General features: G+C 44.4%; 1 protein-coding gene across 2 annotated transcripts in view; it reads right to left on the bottom strand.

The window, feature by feature from the left end:
• Positions 1–3,321: 3,321 nt before the first annotated feature.
• ERLEC1 (endoplasmic reticulum lectin 1) overlaps positions 3,322–21,207 on the bottom strand; it is a 92,224-nt gene continuing 74,338 nt past the window's right edge. The window contains exons 12-14 of one of the 2 annotated variants that reach the window (XM_068128364.2): positions 21,072–21,149; positions 20,269–20,344; positions 3,322–13,579 (exon numbers count right to left, since the gene is read on the bottom strand). In XM_068128364.2, coding sequence (XP_067984465.1) covers positions 13,508–13,579; positions 20,269–20,344; positions 21,072–21,149 — 226 coding nt within the window. In that variant the 3' untranslated portion in view covers positions 3,322–13,507. The remainder of the gene's footprint in view (positions 13,580–20,268; positions 20,345–21,071; positions 21,150–21,207) is intronic. The other variant, XM_078784824.1, reaches the window with a different exon arrangement.

Genomic DNA, 21,207 nt, shown 5'->3' with positions numbered 1-21,207 from the left:
ATGGCAGGGTGATGGGAGGGTGATGGGAGGGTGATGGGGGGGAGATGGGAGGGTGATGGGGCAGGGTGATGGGGCAGGGTGATGGGGCTGGGTGATGGCAGGGTGATGGCAGGGTGATGGGAGGGTGATGGCAGGGTGATGGAAGGGTGATGGCAGAGGGTGATGGCAGAGGGTGATGGCAGAGGGTGATGGCAGAGGGTGATGGCAGAGGGTGATGGCAGAGGGTGATGGCAGAGGGTGATGGCAGAGGGTGATGGCAGAGGGTGATGGCAGCGGGTGATGGCAGAGGGTGATGGCAGAGGGTGATGGCAGAGGGTGATGGCAGGGAATTAACATTAACGAATAACATTTGTAATGTAATAATTTGTAATAATTTGTAGTAATAGATATAATAATAATAACGAATTCTGCTCTGTTTCAATTCTGTTTCAATTTGCTGATATGCTTTGCAAACCTTTTTTTTTTTTAACTATTTTAAAACTAATACAATTCGAACATGGAATACATACTGACACTGCACTTTCAGGTCTCCTACAAATCCTACCCTGTCGCCTCACCGTGGCGTAGGAGTGGCAATGGTCAATGGCATCGAATGTCATGGCTAGCAAAGACAGGGAGGTACACTTGATTTAAATTTGGAAATTGTTTTTTTTTTTTTTTTGGCCACGGAACGGGCACCCACGTACGGGCACGTCCTAGTTATACCAAAGCAGGAATCCTTTCCAAGGAGACGGAAGAAAAATGCAAAAGGAAATACATACTTGTCCAAGGAATAGAAAATATGTAAAAGTACACGGAAGCATCACGCAAACAACAACAACAATCACAATTACATGTTATAAAAGATACTTTTTACAACGTGCTGCCTTTTGATTAAATCCTTCCACAAAGCGACGGGAGGCGCACTTAATAATAATAATAATACCAATAACAGTGCGATAATACCTGTTAGAAGTCTCTGCGAAGAAGAAGAAGAAGAAGAAGTTCATGAACAAGAGGAAGAAATGTGCGCTTTGTTGCATGCAGACAATTAAAAATACACCCACGTGCTTTGGCCTTTGGCCGAACCAACATTCCCTTCCCGTGATATTTTGCGAATATTTCATTGCACTTAAAAAAGTAGTTTTTAATTTGGTGCTAAACATCACAGTTCGAAACCTTATCGACCAAAAAAAAAAAAAACACACGGAATTCATGAAACGAACAAGTGCGTATACCGAAGGCATCAACATCGCCTGATACACCGCACATAATGGGGCGCGGCACCCATTCCACTAGCATTATCTGCAAAAAATAAGACACAGCAAAACACCGTTTACAATAGCCCTAACCCAGAATGCTCGGTGCGCATGCACGGAAACCCCGAGCAACAAAACTCACCGGGGCAGCTGAATGTCGTGCTTGCCAGATAAGGATTGTAACATTAAATGGCTCACAAAGCTTCTAAAATAAGATGAAATACTTGGAAACACATCCGTGAGAAAAGGGTGTGCCTCTGCTCAACGAAGGATTTGGTGAATTTTCTAATCAACTTGTCCAAAAAGTTTATATCTTGTGGTCCACACTGCAAAAAAACTCCCAACAGCATGAACCCATGAATTGAAAGGCGTGTGGCCGGGCGTGTTCTATTCTACCTTACCTCCCGAATAATTTCTGTCAGCGAGTGGACTTTGATTACCTCGTGTGAACGTGGCAGGCTTGGTGACTGCCATCCGGCGTTGGTGCACATAGCCAATGTGAACATGGCAGGCTTGGTGACATATTGAATGGACATCTGCAATACAAAAGATGATGCCATCCTTCCCAACATCCAGGTAGACTTCCCAGAGGGAGACACCATATCTGGTTTAGTTGCTTCTTAACATCGATGGGAAGGTCATGTCTGGGGCTTGTCAATGCACAGAGCAAGTTTAAAATGATGATAATGACTATTAATCATGTTTGGGAGTGGGAACTGTATGGATTGTGAGTGCCGTTATAAATACATATATTTATACATTTTGTTTGGTTCCATGGGGCTACCAGAGAAACTAAGAAAGAGCAGAGATTGCAGACCCTCGCCAGGACGTGTTTTCAGTGGTTTTTAACGCTTTTGTGTTAAAACAAATATGGTGGCCGAACCACAAATTATACTAGAATTTTGCATCTATTGGTGAAATTATTTTGCATCAGTGTGTGTGTGTGTGTGTGTGTGCGTGCGTGCGTGCGTGCGTGCGTGCGTGTGTGTGTGTGTGTGTGTTATATCCACTGCCTTTGCTAGTTTCAATGAACAGGAAATGGTACAAACCCAATTCCTCTCATTCACGGATTTTTCTCAGTTTTAATCACACATTTTGCACTCGCAATGACAGGTCAAAAGTACCCAGCGAGCAGAACCGTGTTGCTGCAAACAGACACATAGAGGTCAGCGCATGTATAAAAGGCCTCGTTTAGGATTCATACGTCCTTTCAAAAGTCACGTATTTGGGATAGAGCCAGCTTGAGATCTGCCATTTTTGTTTTCTTTCTGTTGAACCACATCAGCTGACTGTGCAGACCTGCATATAGACCGAGTAAAATTCTATATGAACAGTGACCCATTTAGACAGGGAGCTTGGCTCACTTGATTTAGACAGTCGGGAACAAATTTCTCAATGGCATGGTTCCATTTTATCATCAGTTCACAACTTTAAAAGTTTATTCCTAAGTTCCACCAGATCGGACTTGCGCCCCTGGTGCCAAATTGAAGCGTCACCATACTACACATTTAGATTTTGGAGTCCAGGCACCAGACTGGATTCTCTCCTAGATTTTGTGGAATCTGAATCTCTCAACATTATTGGAATATCCTGCAAGGAGGCCAAAGCACAAGGTTTGCTGCAGGCAAGTTGGTGGTCTCTCTGTCTTTTTCTGCCTCTTCCTTTGGTCGAGCTCCATATTCTGTTTCAGCCTTCCACCTTTCCCAACAACTCGAGGATGCATTCTTAAGGTAACCCCCTCCAAATTAAACTTCCAAAAATCCAGGCTTAAGCTCATCTCAATTCTTGTTCCACTTTTCTCCCATTTGTGGAACCGTCGAGCTGTGGCTACTCAATCTCACCCCCTCAAGGGCTTCAGGTTGGTAGTATACCTCTATATTACGTCACATGTGCCCCATTCTCTACCTGCAATCTTCCCTCATTACAACTCCTTTTCTCTTCCCGTTTCTTCATTCCCTTATTTGTGGCATCCATCTCTTGCGCTATTGTCAGTCCATTGCCCTTTTTCCCAATCACTTCAGTCTTATAAGAGTCTAAATTATCCACAAAAAGTAAAATCATTATCTTATACACACACAACACATAAAAATGCACAACTGTTTATTTATGACGTCATCTCTTCATTCATGAATAATAATGTCAAAGCAATGAAAGCAAAATTTATATTTATAAAATCACAACAAATATATTACTTTCTCCAATGTGCTGGTTATATATAATCACAATAACTTTCACATTAATGTACAAGACCTTGTAAAATAAGCAACAAAACCAAATATATTCATTACGTTTCATAAGTGGAAATGAAAGAAAATAAATCAATCTACGGTCCCCCATTGGTTGCCGTTTTTTTCTAACTCATGTGATTACAGATTTCTCCATCCAACGTAGGATCTCAATTGACGTTGCAAAGTTGTCGTTGTTGTTGTATTGGAGTGCATATACAATTGGAATATATGATGAGTAAGACACAAGATGAAACACAACTACCAAAGTGGGGTGGGATGGTGGTTGAGGAGGGAGGGGGCTTGGTGGTGGGATTTACATGATGCACTTCCTACCTTTATTCCTTAAATGCTTTAGTGTTTCCATCACTTCGGCATCGCACTTACTGCTGTTAATACCTCTGTATATAGTTTGGTACATGCAATATACAAGATTTTATACCAGCAGGGGAAGATCAAGGGGGGAGGAGGGGTACGCTAGGTGTACGTCAACCCCCCATTCCCCCTTCTGCACCTACGATCTGCAATGGACGGAGGTTATGTTTTCACCCCTGTCAGTTTGTTTGTATGCAGGATATCTTAAAATGTTATTGAGGGATTTGGATGAAATCTGGTGGGCAGGTTACGTGTGTGACAAGGACGAATTGATTAAATTTTGGTGAAGATCCGGATCCGGATCCAGATCTGAGAATTTTTAAGTGATTCTTCACCATCGAGGGAACGCGCAAAAACGACATATGGAATACAACAACATGCATTTTAAAGGCCATTTTCCCTGCTAGAGCGGGGGTTAGCCTTGCGGTCCCCATGACAATCTTCTCCATTTTGCCCTATTTTCTGCATCTCTCCTTGTTAACCCCCTTGCCCGCATTTCTTCTTCCACCATCTTTAGCCAAGTCTTTCTCGGTCTTCCCCGTCCTCTACTTCCTTCTACATTAACTTCCATCACTCTTCTCAACCAGTCACTTTCATCCTTCCTCAATACATGACCAAACCATCTCAACCTGTTCCTCTTCACAGCATCAATCACAGGCTCTATTCCCATCATCTTTCGCAATTCATCATTTGTCTTCCTCTCTCTCTCAACGATACTCCGCACATCCGTCGAACCATTTGCATTTCCACCCTTTCCAACCTCCGTTGCTGCTCTACGTTCATTACCCATGTCTCGCTCCCATAAATCATAACACTTCTCACACATGCAGCATACACCTTTCCCTTCAGCTTCAACGACACTCCCCTCATCATCAGCACGCCACTCAGTTCCCGAATGGAATGATACCATATGGAATGATATCTCAAAAGTTATGGATGGATTCCGAGGAAAGTTGGTGGACGGGTTGGGTGTGTGACAAGGACAAATCGATTCCATTTTGGTGAAGATCCAAATCCAAATCCAGATACGAGAATTTTTTTTTGTTTTTTTCAAAGTGATTCTTCAACATTGAGAGATAGGGTCAAAAACTATATAGTGCGTGGCATGACATTTCAAAAAGTTGTGGACGAGTTGTGAAAAAACTAGGTTGACGAGTTGGTTAAGTGACAAGAATAAGCCAATTAGATTCTGGTTCAGGTCCAGATCCAGATCTGGCCTATTAGTGGGCCAGATCTGGCCCATAAAAAACATAAACCGTTCAGCCTGGCAGAGGTATGCGCTCTACCAAGTGCTGTTCTCATCTGTCATGTGATTGTCGTGCGAGATATCATTGGACAATCAACAATCACGCATGTCTTTTGCTTTCACACAGCTGTTAATCCGAGCCATGCTACTTTTCGTCGCTAGCTCTGTGTTAATTTCCAAGACGCAGTGTCCAGATTTCGCTCCAAAGCAAAAGGCAACATTTTCTGGATCGTCTCCTACTGCAAAGCACACTACAACCCTGAACTACTTCACAAGATAAGCCAAACTTTCAGATATTTTCTTTGTTACCAAATGTAAATATTCATAACATCCATGGATCAATCATTTACAACTCGTCTATCACAAACGAAAGCAGAGTTTCCACTTGGTGTGTTGAATAGTGTAACAAACTAACAAAAATTGCTTCCTCAAAGTAAGACGTGCATTGATTTTGCATATTGCAGGCCAGCTACCTCTTTGGACAAAAACACCAACAAGAAGGCAAACGAGCCACATGCTACAAATTCAACCTCTACGCAACCTTCAGAGTCCCAGCTATATTTTCCGGCCCTGAAAACTGAATAGCTCCCGGAACCATCGTCTTCGTCAACAGATCTCCACATCTGTTGCCTCTCCTCCAATGATACTTCTGCCACTGCTGTCTCTGGCCAGTGACTTAGGACCTGCTCATTGAACTACAGACCCGCTTAACCAAGCGCACAAGCCAGGTCACTCAGGCACTGCACCTCATTCAGTCTGTGATCTGCTCGTTTGGGACAATAGACACAGAAGTTATCAGTGAACGGATGGATCTCTACCAATACGACCTGCAATCACCAATAACAGTTGTTACATAGGTGAACAACTGGCAGATAAAGTTGAAGGCAAGTCAGCATCAGAGGTCCCAAACACAGCAGCAGAATCCCTCAAATAGACAGACGGATCATTCTTCCCCAGCATCCACTGCCTGATGCATCTCCACTAACATTGTGCGAGTGTGAGCGGTCTTTTAGAACACTGAGCCGTCTGCAGACAACAATGTGTGAAGATCGGATGAATGGACTGCTACGAACGTACATTCACTATGGTGTGAATTTAGATACAAATGGCATCCTTGATGACGTTGTAAGGCAAAATCTATGGAGAATGGAGCTTCTGGACATCCTTAAGTAGAGCTAGTGGACTACAAGACTTAACGACGTACAAATAGTAAACTGTCATTTCACTCAGTAGTCCGGCACAAAATTACATTCATCACTATTGAGGACACTATCTCTCTTTCAGCTAAATATTGTCAAGTGAAAAAATAAAAGACGAATACATTTATTTGAATAAGGCTCGGTGGTAGATTTTGTGATCTGTGAACATCTTAACCTCAAGTGAATTCCCCCGAAAAAAATTCTTGATCTGCCCTTGACAGGTATTGCCAGGTAGAAAATACTTGAATAATCCTTGGTGGAAAAAATTGAAAAATTTGCTTCCTCGAAATTCCAGTTCTCCACTCATGTCAGTTGCAACCAATAAGTTTTTGGAACCATGAAACCCGGCGTTTAATCGAGCGCCCCCACACCACCACCTCCGTAAACAATCGTGGTCTATTCAGCAATATAGAAACGGCGAGTCCTTGAAAGTGTGGAGGCGGGAGTGGGAGGTGGAGGGGAGGGTTGCTCCTTTGGAAAAATTTGGATTTACAGCCTTTTTGAGGAATTCCTGATGTATTCTCGGGCATACGCAAATCCCATGAAGGTGGGAGCCTGTCAGTTTCTGGATAATTAGAATTTTGACATATTATAGACAAAAAAATGGTTCACTGGACAGCTGTTCACCACCATCTCAGATCGTCCCAAATCCAAAACCATGATCTTTTCTACCACACCCCTTCCAAATTTCCATTTCTTCCCTCCTGTGAGCTTCCTTATGTATTTATCTTGTCCTTTCCTGCCCCCAATACTCTGCTGTTGGGGTCCCCCTCTCTGCTGTTACTTTTGCAATCTTACATCATGGTCCGTTCAGTATAGTATTACTAGCTCTTCCACGAGCCTCGACTAGGTAGACAAAATATGGTTTACTAGATCAATATCAGGCTGTGTGGGTCTTATCTCAAAGGATGGGTATTGTCAAGTAACATGTATGTTAATGTTCATGTACGTTTTTGTGTGGTATCTGAAGTAAAGGAAAGAAGTAAAAGTTTAGCAAGTGCATTGAATAGTTTGAATGTACAGAGTTGTGTCACCTGATCAAGGCTTGGGTTATTTAGACGTTAATGAACCATCAAGAAAATTGATGTTTCAGAAAACTGCAGCAAAAATTAACCCGAGAGTGCGGCACGGCAATGATGGGCCAAATGGCCTAATTTCCTTGTTTGAGGTCGTACAGGATCGTGTGGTGACCACTTACACTCAATGTAGCCGTTTGGTGATTGTTGAACCTTCGTATATTAATTTTTCCATTCTGCATACGGAATACAAATACTTAATGCAAAATGCAATTGGTTCGATTCCCGACGCGGAAGTGCCGACATGTAATCCAAGCTCCGCCCCTCTTCCGGCTTTGTGGATGGTCCATTTTTTTTTTTTTTACCATGAGCCTCATCTGTTTCCTTAGAAAATAAGTGACATGAGCCCTGAATCGAAACATGAGTCGAGATTCCCCAAATCGAGATTCTACCATCGATTGAGAAGTTTTTGTAACGTTTGTGTTCACTCAAAACCTAAACATGTCATCAGACGGACACTGCAAATTTGCACAACAGAACGGGGTTTCTTCACTCAACTTGGATCCTTTCATGTCGGCTCAAGAAAGGCAAACAGACCTGCATTGCAAATGTCTTAATTGAAGAATATCGAGCTAAATGTTTTTATACACTCGGTAGAAAAAAAAAAAAACTATCTGAAAGTCACTCAAAACGGTACCTTCCGTTTGAGTGCCGTCTGTTGGAGCCATGTCTGTTGAAGCCATGTCTACGATTCCATTATGTGTACAGCACATGCCGGGGACCCTATGGGATGCAATTGTCACGTCAAGCAATAAAAAACCTGCTTTATCATGGAGTACAGTAGTACTCCATATGTAGGGATGATACGGGGAAAAATGGCCGCCCCATGAAATGTGTACAAAATGATACAGTGAAAAACTACGACAGAGTGAAATCATAGAGTAAAGTCATGTCTTTAAAAGTTATAGTTTTAATTCTTGAGTGTTTTCAGAACTAACAATTCATCGTTAAAGTACCAAATCTGGAGATCGCAAAATCGCTGAATTGTACTTCTTGTCTCATCAATTTCAGGAGACATCCGAGCACAATGAGGGCTGCAATGATGGTCGAGAATGATGCACAATGAGGGCTGCAAGGATGGTCTAGAATGATGCACAATGAGGGCTGCAATGACGGTCTAGAATGATGCGCAATGAGGGCTGCAATGACGGTCTAGAATGATGCACAATGAGGGCTGCAATGATGGTCGAGAATGATGCACAATGAGGGCTGCAATGATGGTCGAGAATGATGCACAATGAGGGCTGCAATGATGGTCGAGAATGATGCACAATGAGGGCTGCAATGATGGTCGAGAATGATGCACAATGAGGGCTGCAATGATGGTCTAGAATGATGCGCAATGAGGGCTGCAATGATGGTCGAGAATGATGCACAATGAGGGCTGCAATGATGGTCTAGAATGATGCACAATGAGGGCTGCAATGATGGTCGAGAATGATGCACAATGAGGGCTGCAATGATGGTCTAGAATGATGCACAATGAGGGCTGCAATGATGGTCTAGAATGATGCACAATGAGGGCTGCAAGGATAGTCTAGAATGATGCACAATGAGGACTGCAAGGATGGTCTAGAATGATGCACAATGAGGGCTGCAATGATGGTCTAGAATGATGCACAATGAGGGCTGCAAGGATGGTCTAGAATGATGCACAATGAGGGCTAGCAGGGTGGTCTAGAATGATGCACAATGAGGGCTGCAATGATGGTCTAGAATGATGCACAATGAGGGCTGCAAGGATGGTCTAGAATGATGCACAATGAGGGCTAGCAGGGTGGTCTAGAATGATGCACAATGAGGGCTGCAATGATGGTCTAGAATGATGCACAATGAGGACTAGCAGGGTGGTCTAGAATGATGCACAATGAGGGCTGCAATGATGGTCTAGAATGATGCACAATGAGGGCTGCAAGGATGGTCTAGAATGATGCACAATGAGGGCTGCAAGGATGGTCTAGAATGATGCACAATGAGGGCTGCAAGGATGGTCTAGAATGATGCACAATGAGGGCTGCAATGATGGTCTAGAATGATGCACAATGAGGGCTGCAATGATGGTCTAGAATGATGCACAATGAGGGCTGCAAGGATAGTCTAGAATGATGCACAATGAGGGCTAGCAGGGTGGTCTAGAATGATGCACAATGAGGGCTGCAATGATGGTCTAGAATGATGCACAATGAGGGCTGCAATGATGGTCTAGAATGATGCACAATGAGGGCTGCAATGATGGTCTAGAATGATGCACAATGAGGGCTAGCAGGGTGGTCTAGAATGATGCACAATGAGGGCTGCAATGATGGTCTAGAATGATGCACAATGAGGGCTGCAATGATGGTCTAGAATGATGCACAATGAGGGCTGCAATGATGGTCTAGAATGATGCACAATGAGGGCTGCAAGGATAGTCTAGAATGATGCACAATGAGGGCTGCAAGGATGGTCTAGAATGATGCACAATGAGGGCTGCAATGATGGTCTAGAATGATGCACAATGAGGGCTGCAAGGATGGTCCAGAATGATGCACAATGAGGGCTAGCAGGGTGGTCTAGAATGATGCACAATGAGGGCTGCAATGATGGTCTAGAATGATGCACAATGAGGGCTGCAAGGATGGTCTAGAATGATGCACAATGAGGGCTAGCAGGGTGGTCTAGAATGATGCACAATGAGGGCTGCAATGATGGTCTAGAATGATGCACAATGAGGACTAGCAGGGTGGTCTAGAATGATGCACAATGAGGGCTGCAATGATGGTCTAGAATGATGCACAATGAGAGCTGCAAGGATGGTCTAGAATGATGCACAATGAGGGCTGCAAGGATGGTCTAGAATGATGCACAATGAGGGCTGCAAGGATGGTCTAGAATGATGCACAATGAGGGCTAGCAGGGTGGTCTAGAATGATGCACAATGAGGGCTGCAAGGATGGTCTAAAATGATGCACAATGAGGGCTGCAAGGATGGTCTAGAATGATGCACAATGAGGGCTGCAAGGATGGTCTAGAATGATGCACAATGAGGGCTGCAAGGATGGTCTAGAATGATGCACAATGAGGGCTAGCAGGGTGGTCTCGAATGATGCACAATGAGGATGAGCAGGATGGTCCAGAATGATGCACAATGAGGCCTAGCAGGATGGTCGAGAATGATGGACAATGAGGGCTAACAGGATGGTCTAGAATGATGCACAATGAGGATGAGCAGGATGGTCTAGAATGATGCACAATGCAATGAGGACTAGCAGGATGGTCGAGAATGATGCACAATGAGGGCTAACAGGATGGTCTAGAATGATGCACAATGAGGGCTGCAATAATGGTCTAGAATGATGCACAATGAGGGCTAACAGGATGGTCTAGAATGATGCACAATGAGGATGAGCAGGATGGTCTAGAATGATGCACAATGAGGGCTAGCAGGATGGTCGAGAATGATGCACAATGAGGGCTAGCAGGGTGGTCTAGAATGATGCACAATGAGGGCTAGCAGGGTGGTCTAGAATGATGCACAATGAGGGCTAGCAGGGTGGTCTAGAATGATGCACAATGAGGGCTAACAGGATGGTCTAGAATGATGCACAATGAGGGCTAGCAGGGTGGTCTAGAATGATGCACAATGAGGATGAGCAGGATGGTCCAGAATGATGCACAATGAGGGCTAGCAGGGTGGTCTAGAATGATGCACAATGAGGACGAGCAGGATGGTCGAGAATGATGCACAATGAGGGCGAGCAGGATGGTTTAGAATGATGCACAATGAGGGCTAGCAGGGTGGTCGAGAATGATGCACAATGAGGGCTGCAATGATGGTCTAGAATGATGCACAATGGGTGCTGCAAGGATGGTCTAGAATGATGCACAATGAGGGCTGCAAGGATGGTCTAGAATGATGCACAATGAGGGCTAGCAGGATGGTCGAGAATGATGCACAATGAGGCCGAGCAGGATGGTTTAGAATGATGCACAATGAGGGCTAGCAGGGTGGTCGAGAATGATGCACAATGAGGGCTGCAATGATGGTCTAGAATGATGCACAATGAGGCCGAGCAGGATGGTTTAGAATGATGCACAATGAGGGCTAGCAGGGTGGTCGAGAATGATGCACAATGAGGGCTGCAATGATGGTCTAGAATGATGCACAATGGGTGCTGCAAGGATGGTCTAGAATGATGCACAATGAGGGCTGCAAGGATGGTCTAGAATGATGCACAATGAGGGCTAGCAGGGTGGTGTCGAATGATGCACAATGAGGGCTAGCAGGGTGGCCTAGAATGATGCACAATGAGGGCTAGCAGGGTGGTCTAGAATGATGCACAATGAGGACGAGCAGGGTGGCCTAGAATGATGGACAATGAGGGCGAGCAGGATGGTCTAGAATGATGCACAATGAGGACGAGCAGGATGGTCTAGAATGATGCACAATGAGGATGAGCAGGATGGTCCAGAATGATGCACAATGAGGGCTAGCAGGGTGGTCTAGAATGATGGACAATGAGGGCTAGCAGGGTGGCCTAGAATGATGCACAATGAGGGCTAGCAGGGTGGCCTAGAATGATGCACAATGAGGGCTAGCAGGGTGGCCTAGAATGATGCACAATGAGGGCTAGCAGGGTGGTGTCGAATGATGCACAATGAGGGCTAGCAGGGTGGTCTAGAATGATGGACAATGAGGGCTAGCAGGGTGGCCTAGAATGATGCACAATGAGGGCTAGCAGGGTGGCCTAGAATGATGCACAATGAGGGTTGGCAGGGTGGCCTAGAATGATGCACAATGAGGGCTAGCAGGGTGGCCTAGAATGATGCACAATGAGGGCTAGCAGGGTGGCCTAGAATGATGCACAATGAGGGCTAGCAGGGTGGTGTCGAATGATGCACATTCGCCTCTAAGCTCTCTATCCTGGGTTTGAATCCCAACGCAGCTAAAACTGCCATCACGACATCTTTTGACATTTTTGTCATAGGTGACTGTGGCAATAGCAATAATTGTATTAAGATGTCTTTGTATTAAGATTAAGATGTATTAAGATGTGTGAGAGGGATTTGTACATTTGTAGTGTGGGTTTGTGTAATTGTGCATTTTATTTGTTATGGAATTGAGACGGAAAATGTGAAAAGACCTCGTCATGACAATTGGTTAAAAGATTATGGTGTTGTTCGTTCCTTCCTTGTTTGATTGTTTTTTTTCTTCCAGAATTCCATCCCGACATGTTTTTTTCTGACTTGTATTTCAAGGAACATTATAATAATCTCTACCACCGAAGGTTATGTTTCCACCCCTGCTGCCTGTTTGTTTGTCTACGAGCAGGGTATCTCAAAAAGTTATGCACGGATTCGGACGAAAGTTAGTGGAGAAAGGTGTATGACCAGGACAAATTAATTCCATTCTGGTGAAGATCTGGATCCAGATAGTATAATTTTTTAAGTGATTCTTCACCATTGAGACATATAAAATATAGCACGATATGTCAAAAATACTCGTGCATGGACGGATTCGGACAAAACTTGGTGAATGAGTTGGGTAGGTGACAAGAACAAGCCGATTCGATTTTGGTTCAGGTCCGAATCCAGATCTCACCTATCGGTGGGATACAAAACGGAAACTGTTCAGCCTGGTGGAGGTGTGCGCCCTACCGAGTGTCGTTCTAGTTGTTGCTGTGTTCTCATCACAAAACTGATTATTAGCACGATTGAAAAATTCATGCTTGAATGGGTTGAGGTGTGCAGAAGGTAGAAAGGAAGGAGAGAAGTCGAAAGTGTAGGGTAGTGAACAAAGATTACGCACAACTTGGTGCACAGTTGTAAAATAGAATTCTCTCTTACCAGTGTTTTATGTGGAAGAAGAAGAAGAAGAAGAAGAAGAAGAAGAAGGAGCAATGCGGTCAAAATCATTCAAAACAAACCAGAAACAACTTGTGATCTGATTTGAGGAAGAGTGGCACAAATATTTAAATTAAACCAACATCAAACCTCATTCACCATCAGAATGTTCAGCATTTGCGGTGATCATCTCATCAGCAATTGCAACAGTGAGAGCATTTCCTGAAGCCAACGTGCTTCCGCCCTCGGAGTTTCCATCATCCAATGTCGTACCAGGTGTAAAAAAAAAAAGAAGCTGCCCGCGAGGTTGTGCCCACACGTCGCGTCACTGGGGCAATGACAGGAGTCCGTTCTCATCGGAAGTGTCCAGGATTGAACAGAGAAGAGAAGATTCCACCTTTGCACAAAAACAGGCTTGCATAAGTAGGAACTGATGAAATCAATCTGTACTTTCATAGAATCCTTTACTTTAAAAAACTTTTCATGTAATAAAATGCAAAATAATGTCTCACTCTCGCGACGTCTGCATATTTGTGTCACCAATGGGGTGTTCACGTTTCCAGGTGAACCACGAGGTGCATGACAGAACAGGCCTTACAGATTAGAATAGCCAAGTGCTTCTGGCACTCACCGCCGGCCCAAGACCTCACGTCTACAGACGAGACGTGAAACGAGGTGAACGCACGACAGGTGTGTGTCATATGAATGGACGATATTTTTGCCTTATGAGGAACGGTGCCGAGGGATTTGACTTGTTCAATCCCTTCTCCAGCCAATGATTGATACATGGGCCTGGGCACTCATTACAAATGCCTGCAGATTCTGGCTCGTCCCCACAAGGGTTCTTGGACTGAAACACATGAGTCCCCAATGGGTCATGCCAGGAATCGTTTGCATTGGCTGAGTGCTGAAATCACCGATACCCTGCGCACTCACATTGCGCACTCACATTGCGCACTCATTGCGCACTCATTGCGCAAATCATTGCGCACTCACAACGGAGACGCAACATCAAATACATACGGTTAGTAATGGTAGAATGAGTGCAAACAAAGCCACTTGATGTCTCTGTAAACAAGGTCGTATGTTGTTCATGTTGTGCAAAGTATTTTTGTACAAGGGTGGGAGGTCTATTAGTGAGGATGCTTGACTGGGGTCGTGGATGTTGTGGATTAAAATCCAGCTGAGGCAGTAGTATTATAAATTTTGATTTTAATCTTCAGAAAGTCAAGCAAGTCTCAGGGGAATTGCCAGGTCCCCCCTCCCTTCCCACGCCTCCTCCCTCCAAGCCCTCTCCCTCCCACAGATCTCCCGATGTCCCTGTCCTCTGCTGTTGTACTTGTGTGCTTCCCTCTCTCTTCCCATCTCGTCTCCCGCTCCCTTTATCTTATGTTTTGTGTGTCCGTTATTGTTTTTTGTTTTTTGCGATTGATGATATCTTGTATACAAAAAAAAAAAAAAGAGGTCACTACTGGATTGTGAGTAAAAATGCAAGACCGACAAAGAACTAGACTCTGTGGTCTAAGGATTAGAGCGTCCAAGCCTGGTGTTGGCTTTACAATTAAGGTTGCTAGCCTGAGAACTAGGGCCACTGAACTGAAATAACACCACGTGGGTCGACTCAGTCTGTCATCCTTCTGAGGTCGGCACAATGAGTACCAGCTTACAGGTACCTGGGACGCTGCATCAGTGGCACAGCTGCACTTCTGTGACCAGCAGCCACAGGCTGTATACAAAACACCGACAACATTGCAGTGTCCACTCCGAATGTTGGGAAACACATTTCATGTGCTATTAAAAAATTAACTCGACACCTCTTATGCCTATCACCATCCTCACGATTATATCGACCCAAACAAAGCCAATGGAAATCTAACACAAGAAAACCAGCAGAGGCCTACAGGCCCACCAGAAAACCAGGATGGCGGCCATGGCCATGCTGGGTGGATTCAAGCGATAAATGTGGGTGGGGTCCGACAGCTGTCCAACCAATGGGTGCACATTTCAAAAATCGGCCCCAACAAGAACCACAAAAGCAATGCGGAGCTCTAGTAAACCTACGACACGTTACAGGTAAAAAGGTTAGATTACGGACAATCCCCACAATCCATGGGGAGGAGGACATTCCTCCTAGGGAGGACACAGCTTTTGCGAAAAACATAACAAGGTGGCCCCTTGGAGATGATGTATCTGCCTGTGCTGACGGACCAAGTCGAAATCATCACTGTTGCCAAAAAAAGTACTTTCGGGTTTTGGAAGGTGTTGCAAAAGGGGATTATGGTTAGTGGATGAAAGTGTGCAGAGAAACTGGCATCTCAAAGCAATACACATCAAGATGAAGAATAACTTCTTCTTCTTCTTGCAGCATTATTAACGCAGTTCAAGTGGGGCCGCTGACACGGATCCTGCTCCACCATTTGGGCCGATCGTATACTCATTCTTTATCCACACCTTTCTCCTTCATGTCCGCTTCCACATAATCACTCCATCTCTTTGGTCAGCCATGCCGTCTCTTTCCAGGTGTTATCATACTCATCATCCTTCTGCCCACATACTCCTCATCCCTTCTCATACCATCTCAATCTACTTCCCTGTACCATATAGCAGAGTCAAAATATGGAAAAATTGCCACATACCCCAAATAAATTGCAGGAAAACGTTTTATGGTATTTTTCTTTTCTATTAGGTCTACAGAACAACATATTAAAAGTTGCCAAAAAAGGACTATCAGAAAGGGTCTAGATATGAGGTTAGAAAAATATGGCAGACAATGTTAGAACATGTCTGATATCTACTCATATCTGGTGACTTGAACACTTTCCAAGCACTTTAACCCTTTGAGGTTAAAATCTTGGGGAGTAATATGACTTTCAGTGAGCTGAATACATCCTAAACAAGAAAAAGAGCAATGCCTCGCCTCGCAAAAAGATTGCAAACCCGCGCCAGGATGTATTTTCAGTGGTTTTTAAGGCTTTTGTGTTAAAACAATATGGCGGCCGAACCACGTGACCGATGACGTCATCATTATTTTTTTTTCTAAACTAATTTATTCCTCGATTATGCTCAAGAAATTTCATCTTGATCGGATGAAGTTTTGTACTTGTCGAATTATGACGTCATAATGGAGGCACCGATGACATCATCATTAACATATTTTATTCTCCATGGAGAGTTCTTTACAATGAGCCATCTCAATTTTTTCTATTCAGCACTTTCCGAGATATAGAGGTGCAAAGTTTTCGATTTTTCCAGGATGGCGGCCGAACCACGTGACCTATTACGTCATAATTATCATTAAAAGATTTTACAGGTGGAGTTGCACCTATGGTGAAAATTTCCTGTCAATCGACCAACGGTTGCAGAGAAAATCATATTTATTCTGTGCGGACAAACAAACAGACAAACACACAAACTGACTCAAATGCAATACCCTCTCTTCTGGCGAGGGTTATAAATAAAATAATGCCCAAAAAAAAAATCACAATTTCATCGTAAAAATAATGACTCAGAGGGTTAAGTGTAAAAAAGTATCTCTACATATCATTATTTCAGTACATTTATAATTCCTGATGCTAACAAAACTATCCCATGTGACATCATGACATCATTGATGCTAAAACTTCCTCTTTTTTGTTTCAGGTCGTGAAAATAAGTGCGGAGCAAGCAACCAACTGCCCCTTGTACCAGAAGGAGTTACGGAGTGAAGACAGAGTCGACATTGGTAGGAAAGGAGCTGATGGCATAAACAGGGCAAGTACATCACTGTAGCAGTGTAGCAGCTGGAACTGGAGTGCACAGGTCTTGCCGTATGAATTACGTAAACAAAAGGAACATTGAGAAACCTAAGAAAGCTAAGTTAGATCAAACCACATCTGTCAAGAGAAGTGCACGACGCCTCTTGAGTGGACCGTACGATAGTGCAACAGACTGCTTATTCTGTGGGAACAAAGTTGCAACGAGCAAAATTCGTGTTGATTACGATGCCTGTAGCTGTGTTAGAACATATAACCTTGTGGACAAGATACTGTCACACTGTAAAACACGAAGTGATGACTGGACCACTACTGTCCAGGGACACGCCACGCCCCTCCAAGCGTCGTCCGCACGAGAACCGCAGTTCCCGGGCCGCGGCTCTTCCTGTTGCCTCTGCACATCTCCCGGTGGCGTCTTCGACATAGTCGGTCCAAGCACAATCGTTCCCGAGGTCCAGAACAAAAGGGAGAAGAAAGCCAGGAGGGCAAGAGCGACAATGGAGCCAGAGGGAAAATGGAGCCAGAAGGCAAATGGAGCAAGAGGGAAAATGCCGGTTTGAGAGTTTCTTTATTCATTGGGTTGTGACGTCCTCGGTGCTTCTCCTCCAATCAGCGCAGTCCAACAACACAGGCTCAGCTCTCCACCAATCAGCGCGCAGTCCACCTTCTGACGTCATTGGTCGTACCTTGCCAATCAGTGCGCTGCTTCCTCCTCGGCCTTCCTTCACCAATCAGCGAGTCCCTTCCTACCCCGGCCTTCCCGTTGGTTAACTCCCGCCCAACCACTGTCCTTCTCAGCGTGGCTCTCGGCCTGCTCGACCTTTGGGGTGATGTAGTTGGTTGCCGTCCCATCGGCAGTGCTCAGAACTGGCTTCAGTTTGGTTTTATTATTATTATTTAATGTGCTTTAATGGCCATTCTCACTAGTGTCTATTGCGGTGCCATAAGGGGCAAAGGATCAATCACATAGGGAACGACATAATCCCTATAACTAGTTAACATGCCCCATTACTCGTAATGGGGATGAAGAAACACCTTAATCCGACATCTGGGCTAAACAGGTCCTCTACTTATTACATGGTGGTGGTTCTTCTTCTTCACGACAGCCGGAGCATGTTACCTACACAAATCTACCTGGTCTAAAGTATCTCTACCCCACCTACATAACAATATGTAACATTTTTTGTATTTGACTCCCGGTTCATGCCCCATGGGGCGGGGACCTTTGGTCACAGGGGTCGAAACGGAAAAATTTATTTAACTCAAAAATTGAAATTGGCTCCTTCCTGGTGGAACTTTTGCCATCTTTCAAGTTAAATTTAGGTGTGAGGTGTGGGGATTTGCGATGGCGCGCTATCAACTTCGCTCTAGTAAAACGTGTTCTCATCACCTGTGACTTTAGCTGTACGTGGTTCGTTTGTTTGGCATCATAAATCCGGCATGCATAAAACAAGCGACCATTTGGAGTTTGGCGCCAACCACATTATGAAGCCATCTTAAATCTACAGCTGGTTCATCTTGATTTCAATCGCTTGGCCCATCTTATTCAACGAGGACCGGTTGTAGCGACAGATCATTGTTAGAGTTTTCTGTCTGCCGAAAACCGAAGTAAAGATGGTTTGGCTTTTCCCGGCAGATGACGTATAGTCTCTTCAGATGGTCCCTGGCTAAATTGGGGTATCGTGCGGGTGGCAGATTCTACCTCGAGTTCACCCGGCAGTCTACCTTGGTTCATCAGGATATTGGTCCGATACCGGCGACCGTTACAATACTTTCTCTCCACTCATTCGGCATTTATTCTTGTTCACAAATGTTCCTGAACAGCTGCAGTAAGATGTGAACACCCTCTTCACCTTCCACACTTCAATAGGTATCCCATCTAGCCCAATTACCTTACCTTTATTCTCGCTAATGCTCCCTACCTCCCAATAACATTCAGATCAAGAGCAACAACAGAAGAAATTTTCAGGACCGAACACAATCGACCGACATGACAGCTTGAGCCGTTACTAATGCACTACCAAGTTCGCAAACAAGGAAGTAGTTAAACTTTCTACGTTAGCATATTTCACCAAAATTAAATTAGGCCAGGTTTGGGTTTTAAAATGAGCAGCAAATTGTACCAGTAGGATTTTTTTGATAATCGAGCCAGGTGCAAGCAAGTACAGGTGTGGACAATGACATTCAGATAATGGGCCAGTATCAAAAGGTGTGGGAGTGGGAATGTGGAAAGTAACCTCCATTCCTTCATGCTGCTTCCTCCTCCATTCCTTCATCCTGCTTCCTCTTGTTGTCTGTGGAACGGATGCCCTGCTTTCCACATCTATCTATTCTCCCCCCTGCCCACACCTCCTCTTCTGTCTGAGCTCCAAATTCCTTTTCCTCCCCACCATTCCCCTTCATGTACTGTATGGCATCTGTAGATTGATTTTTTTTGTCCGTCTGTTCCCCTCTGCCTCACTGTCAGTCTAAGCTGCTGCCCCTTGTCATTTAGCTATTCTATGAGTCTTGACCTGTTTAAAAAAATAAAATAACTCAGCTGTCTCATTAACAACCTGTAGGATGAGATATCTAACTACCCACCTGGTTTGATCGATATGTGACGCCAATTCACTCATTGTGGTCGACTCTTCCCTTGTACATGGAGGCCATTGTGAATGACAACAGGCCCTACCTTTCACTGGGATAAATAAATAAATGACTTGCCTTTGTCAATTTTCACTTTTGGTTAGGTTTTAAGGTGGTACACACCATCATGATACCATGTCAGCCGATGGGGTATAACCGTCGCATTACCCTGCTCTATCCATATCCCTGTTTGTGCACACTTTCTTTTTACAATTTTCTTCGAGAGTTTTGAAACCAGTGAATGAATGAATGAATGAATGATCGTTTTAAGGCCATTTTCCCCGCTAGAGCGGGGGTTAGCCTTGCGGGCCCCATGACAATCATGGTTCCCTGTTTGAGGCAATGGTTTTATGGCCGGATGCCTTTCCTGACGCCAACCCTTGGTCGCCTCTTACGATGCGCAGGGATACGGTGTACCTATTCTAACCGGGGTACACACCAGGATCATTCATCCCAGCAAGCTGGTACTCAATTTGCCGACCTCGGAAGGATGACAGGCTGAGTCAACCCCCCTGGTGTTAATTCAGCGATCGACCGGGATTCAAACTCAGGATCCTAGGATCCCAAGCCTGCACCCTAACCACTAAGCCAACACCGGGCTTGGATAAACCAATGGATATACAAAAATGATTTCCACCGAATAATTCAAACATCAAGGAGTACACTCCGCACATTTCACAAATACGAAGATGCTCATCAAACTCACCACCAAGATGTAGCGACAAGGCTCCGGTTCAAACATGTAGATCGTCACTGCATGCGGCGACACAGACTCTTTGCATCTGTGGGGGAAATGAAACGAACAGTTTTGCACCAAATCTGGTTAAGTCAAACCACCGGGTCGCCTTGTTAACGCCGCACTCCATCACAACCAAGTATCAATCTGCTGCAGAATCGACACCACCTTGTGGAGGATACCGTCGCTAACACAGAACCAAGTGTGCAAAGAGCATTTGTTTACACACAAAGGTAAAACTCCATGGTGATAGACTTAGTAAATTGTAAATGCCCAGAATTGGAGTGCCTTGAAAGGCCTACAGATGCCTGCCATGACTAATCAATAATTTGCTTACAAAGGCATCACTATTAGTTGGGTTTCATTAGGCCTCTCTGAGATTAAACAAAACTTTTAAGCAGCTCCTCATCCATCCATGCAGTAAGAACTTTATACATGTATATTAAATATTAAAAATGTATATAAAAAACAATGACAAGATTTAGCATAGGGTGTACTACTACTATCATCGCCTTCTGCCCCCACCCCACCCACCTCCACCCCCCTCCAAAAAAGTTTTCTTCAATCATCATCAGATCCCTTAACTCCATAAGTGCAATGCAAGATTATCTTGCCAAGAATATGTGCATTTTAACAGCCCGGAATAAAGTTTCAAGCGTTTCCGGTGAATATTACTAACGATGAAATCATTTGAGAACGTCAGATAGCGAGGTGTGCAGTGAAAATGTGCATCAGATAATGTATCGATCATTATGGCCTAAGAGCAACCTTACTTCAGTTTCACCACCACCTTTCTCGCACTTCCCGTCAAGTCGCACGCATCTCCATTCCCATAAAAATGCGAGACGCTCCTGGAGACAGACAACAGGCCAGCAAGTGAAGCAAAAGGAAACTACAAATTTACCCATC

The sequence above is a fragment of the Myxine glutinosa genome, chromosome 9, assembly GCF_964187855.1.
Source record: "Myxine glutinosa chromosome 9, kmMyxGlut1.1, whole genome shotgun sequence".
Taxonomy (NCBI): Eukaryota; Metazoa; Chordata; class Myxini; order Myxiniformes; family Myxinidae; genus Myxine; species Myxine glutinosa.
Note: the sequence above shows the minus strand (reverse complement) of the source record. Positions and strands in the feature narration are given on the sequence as shown.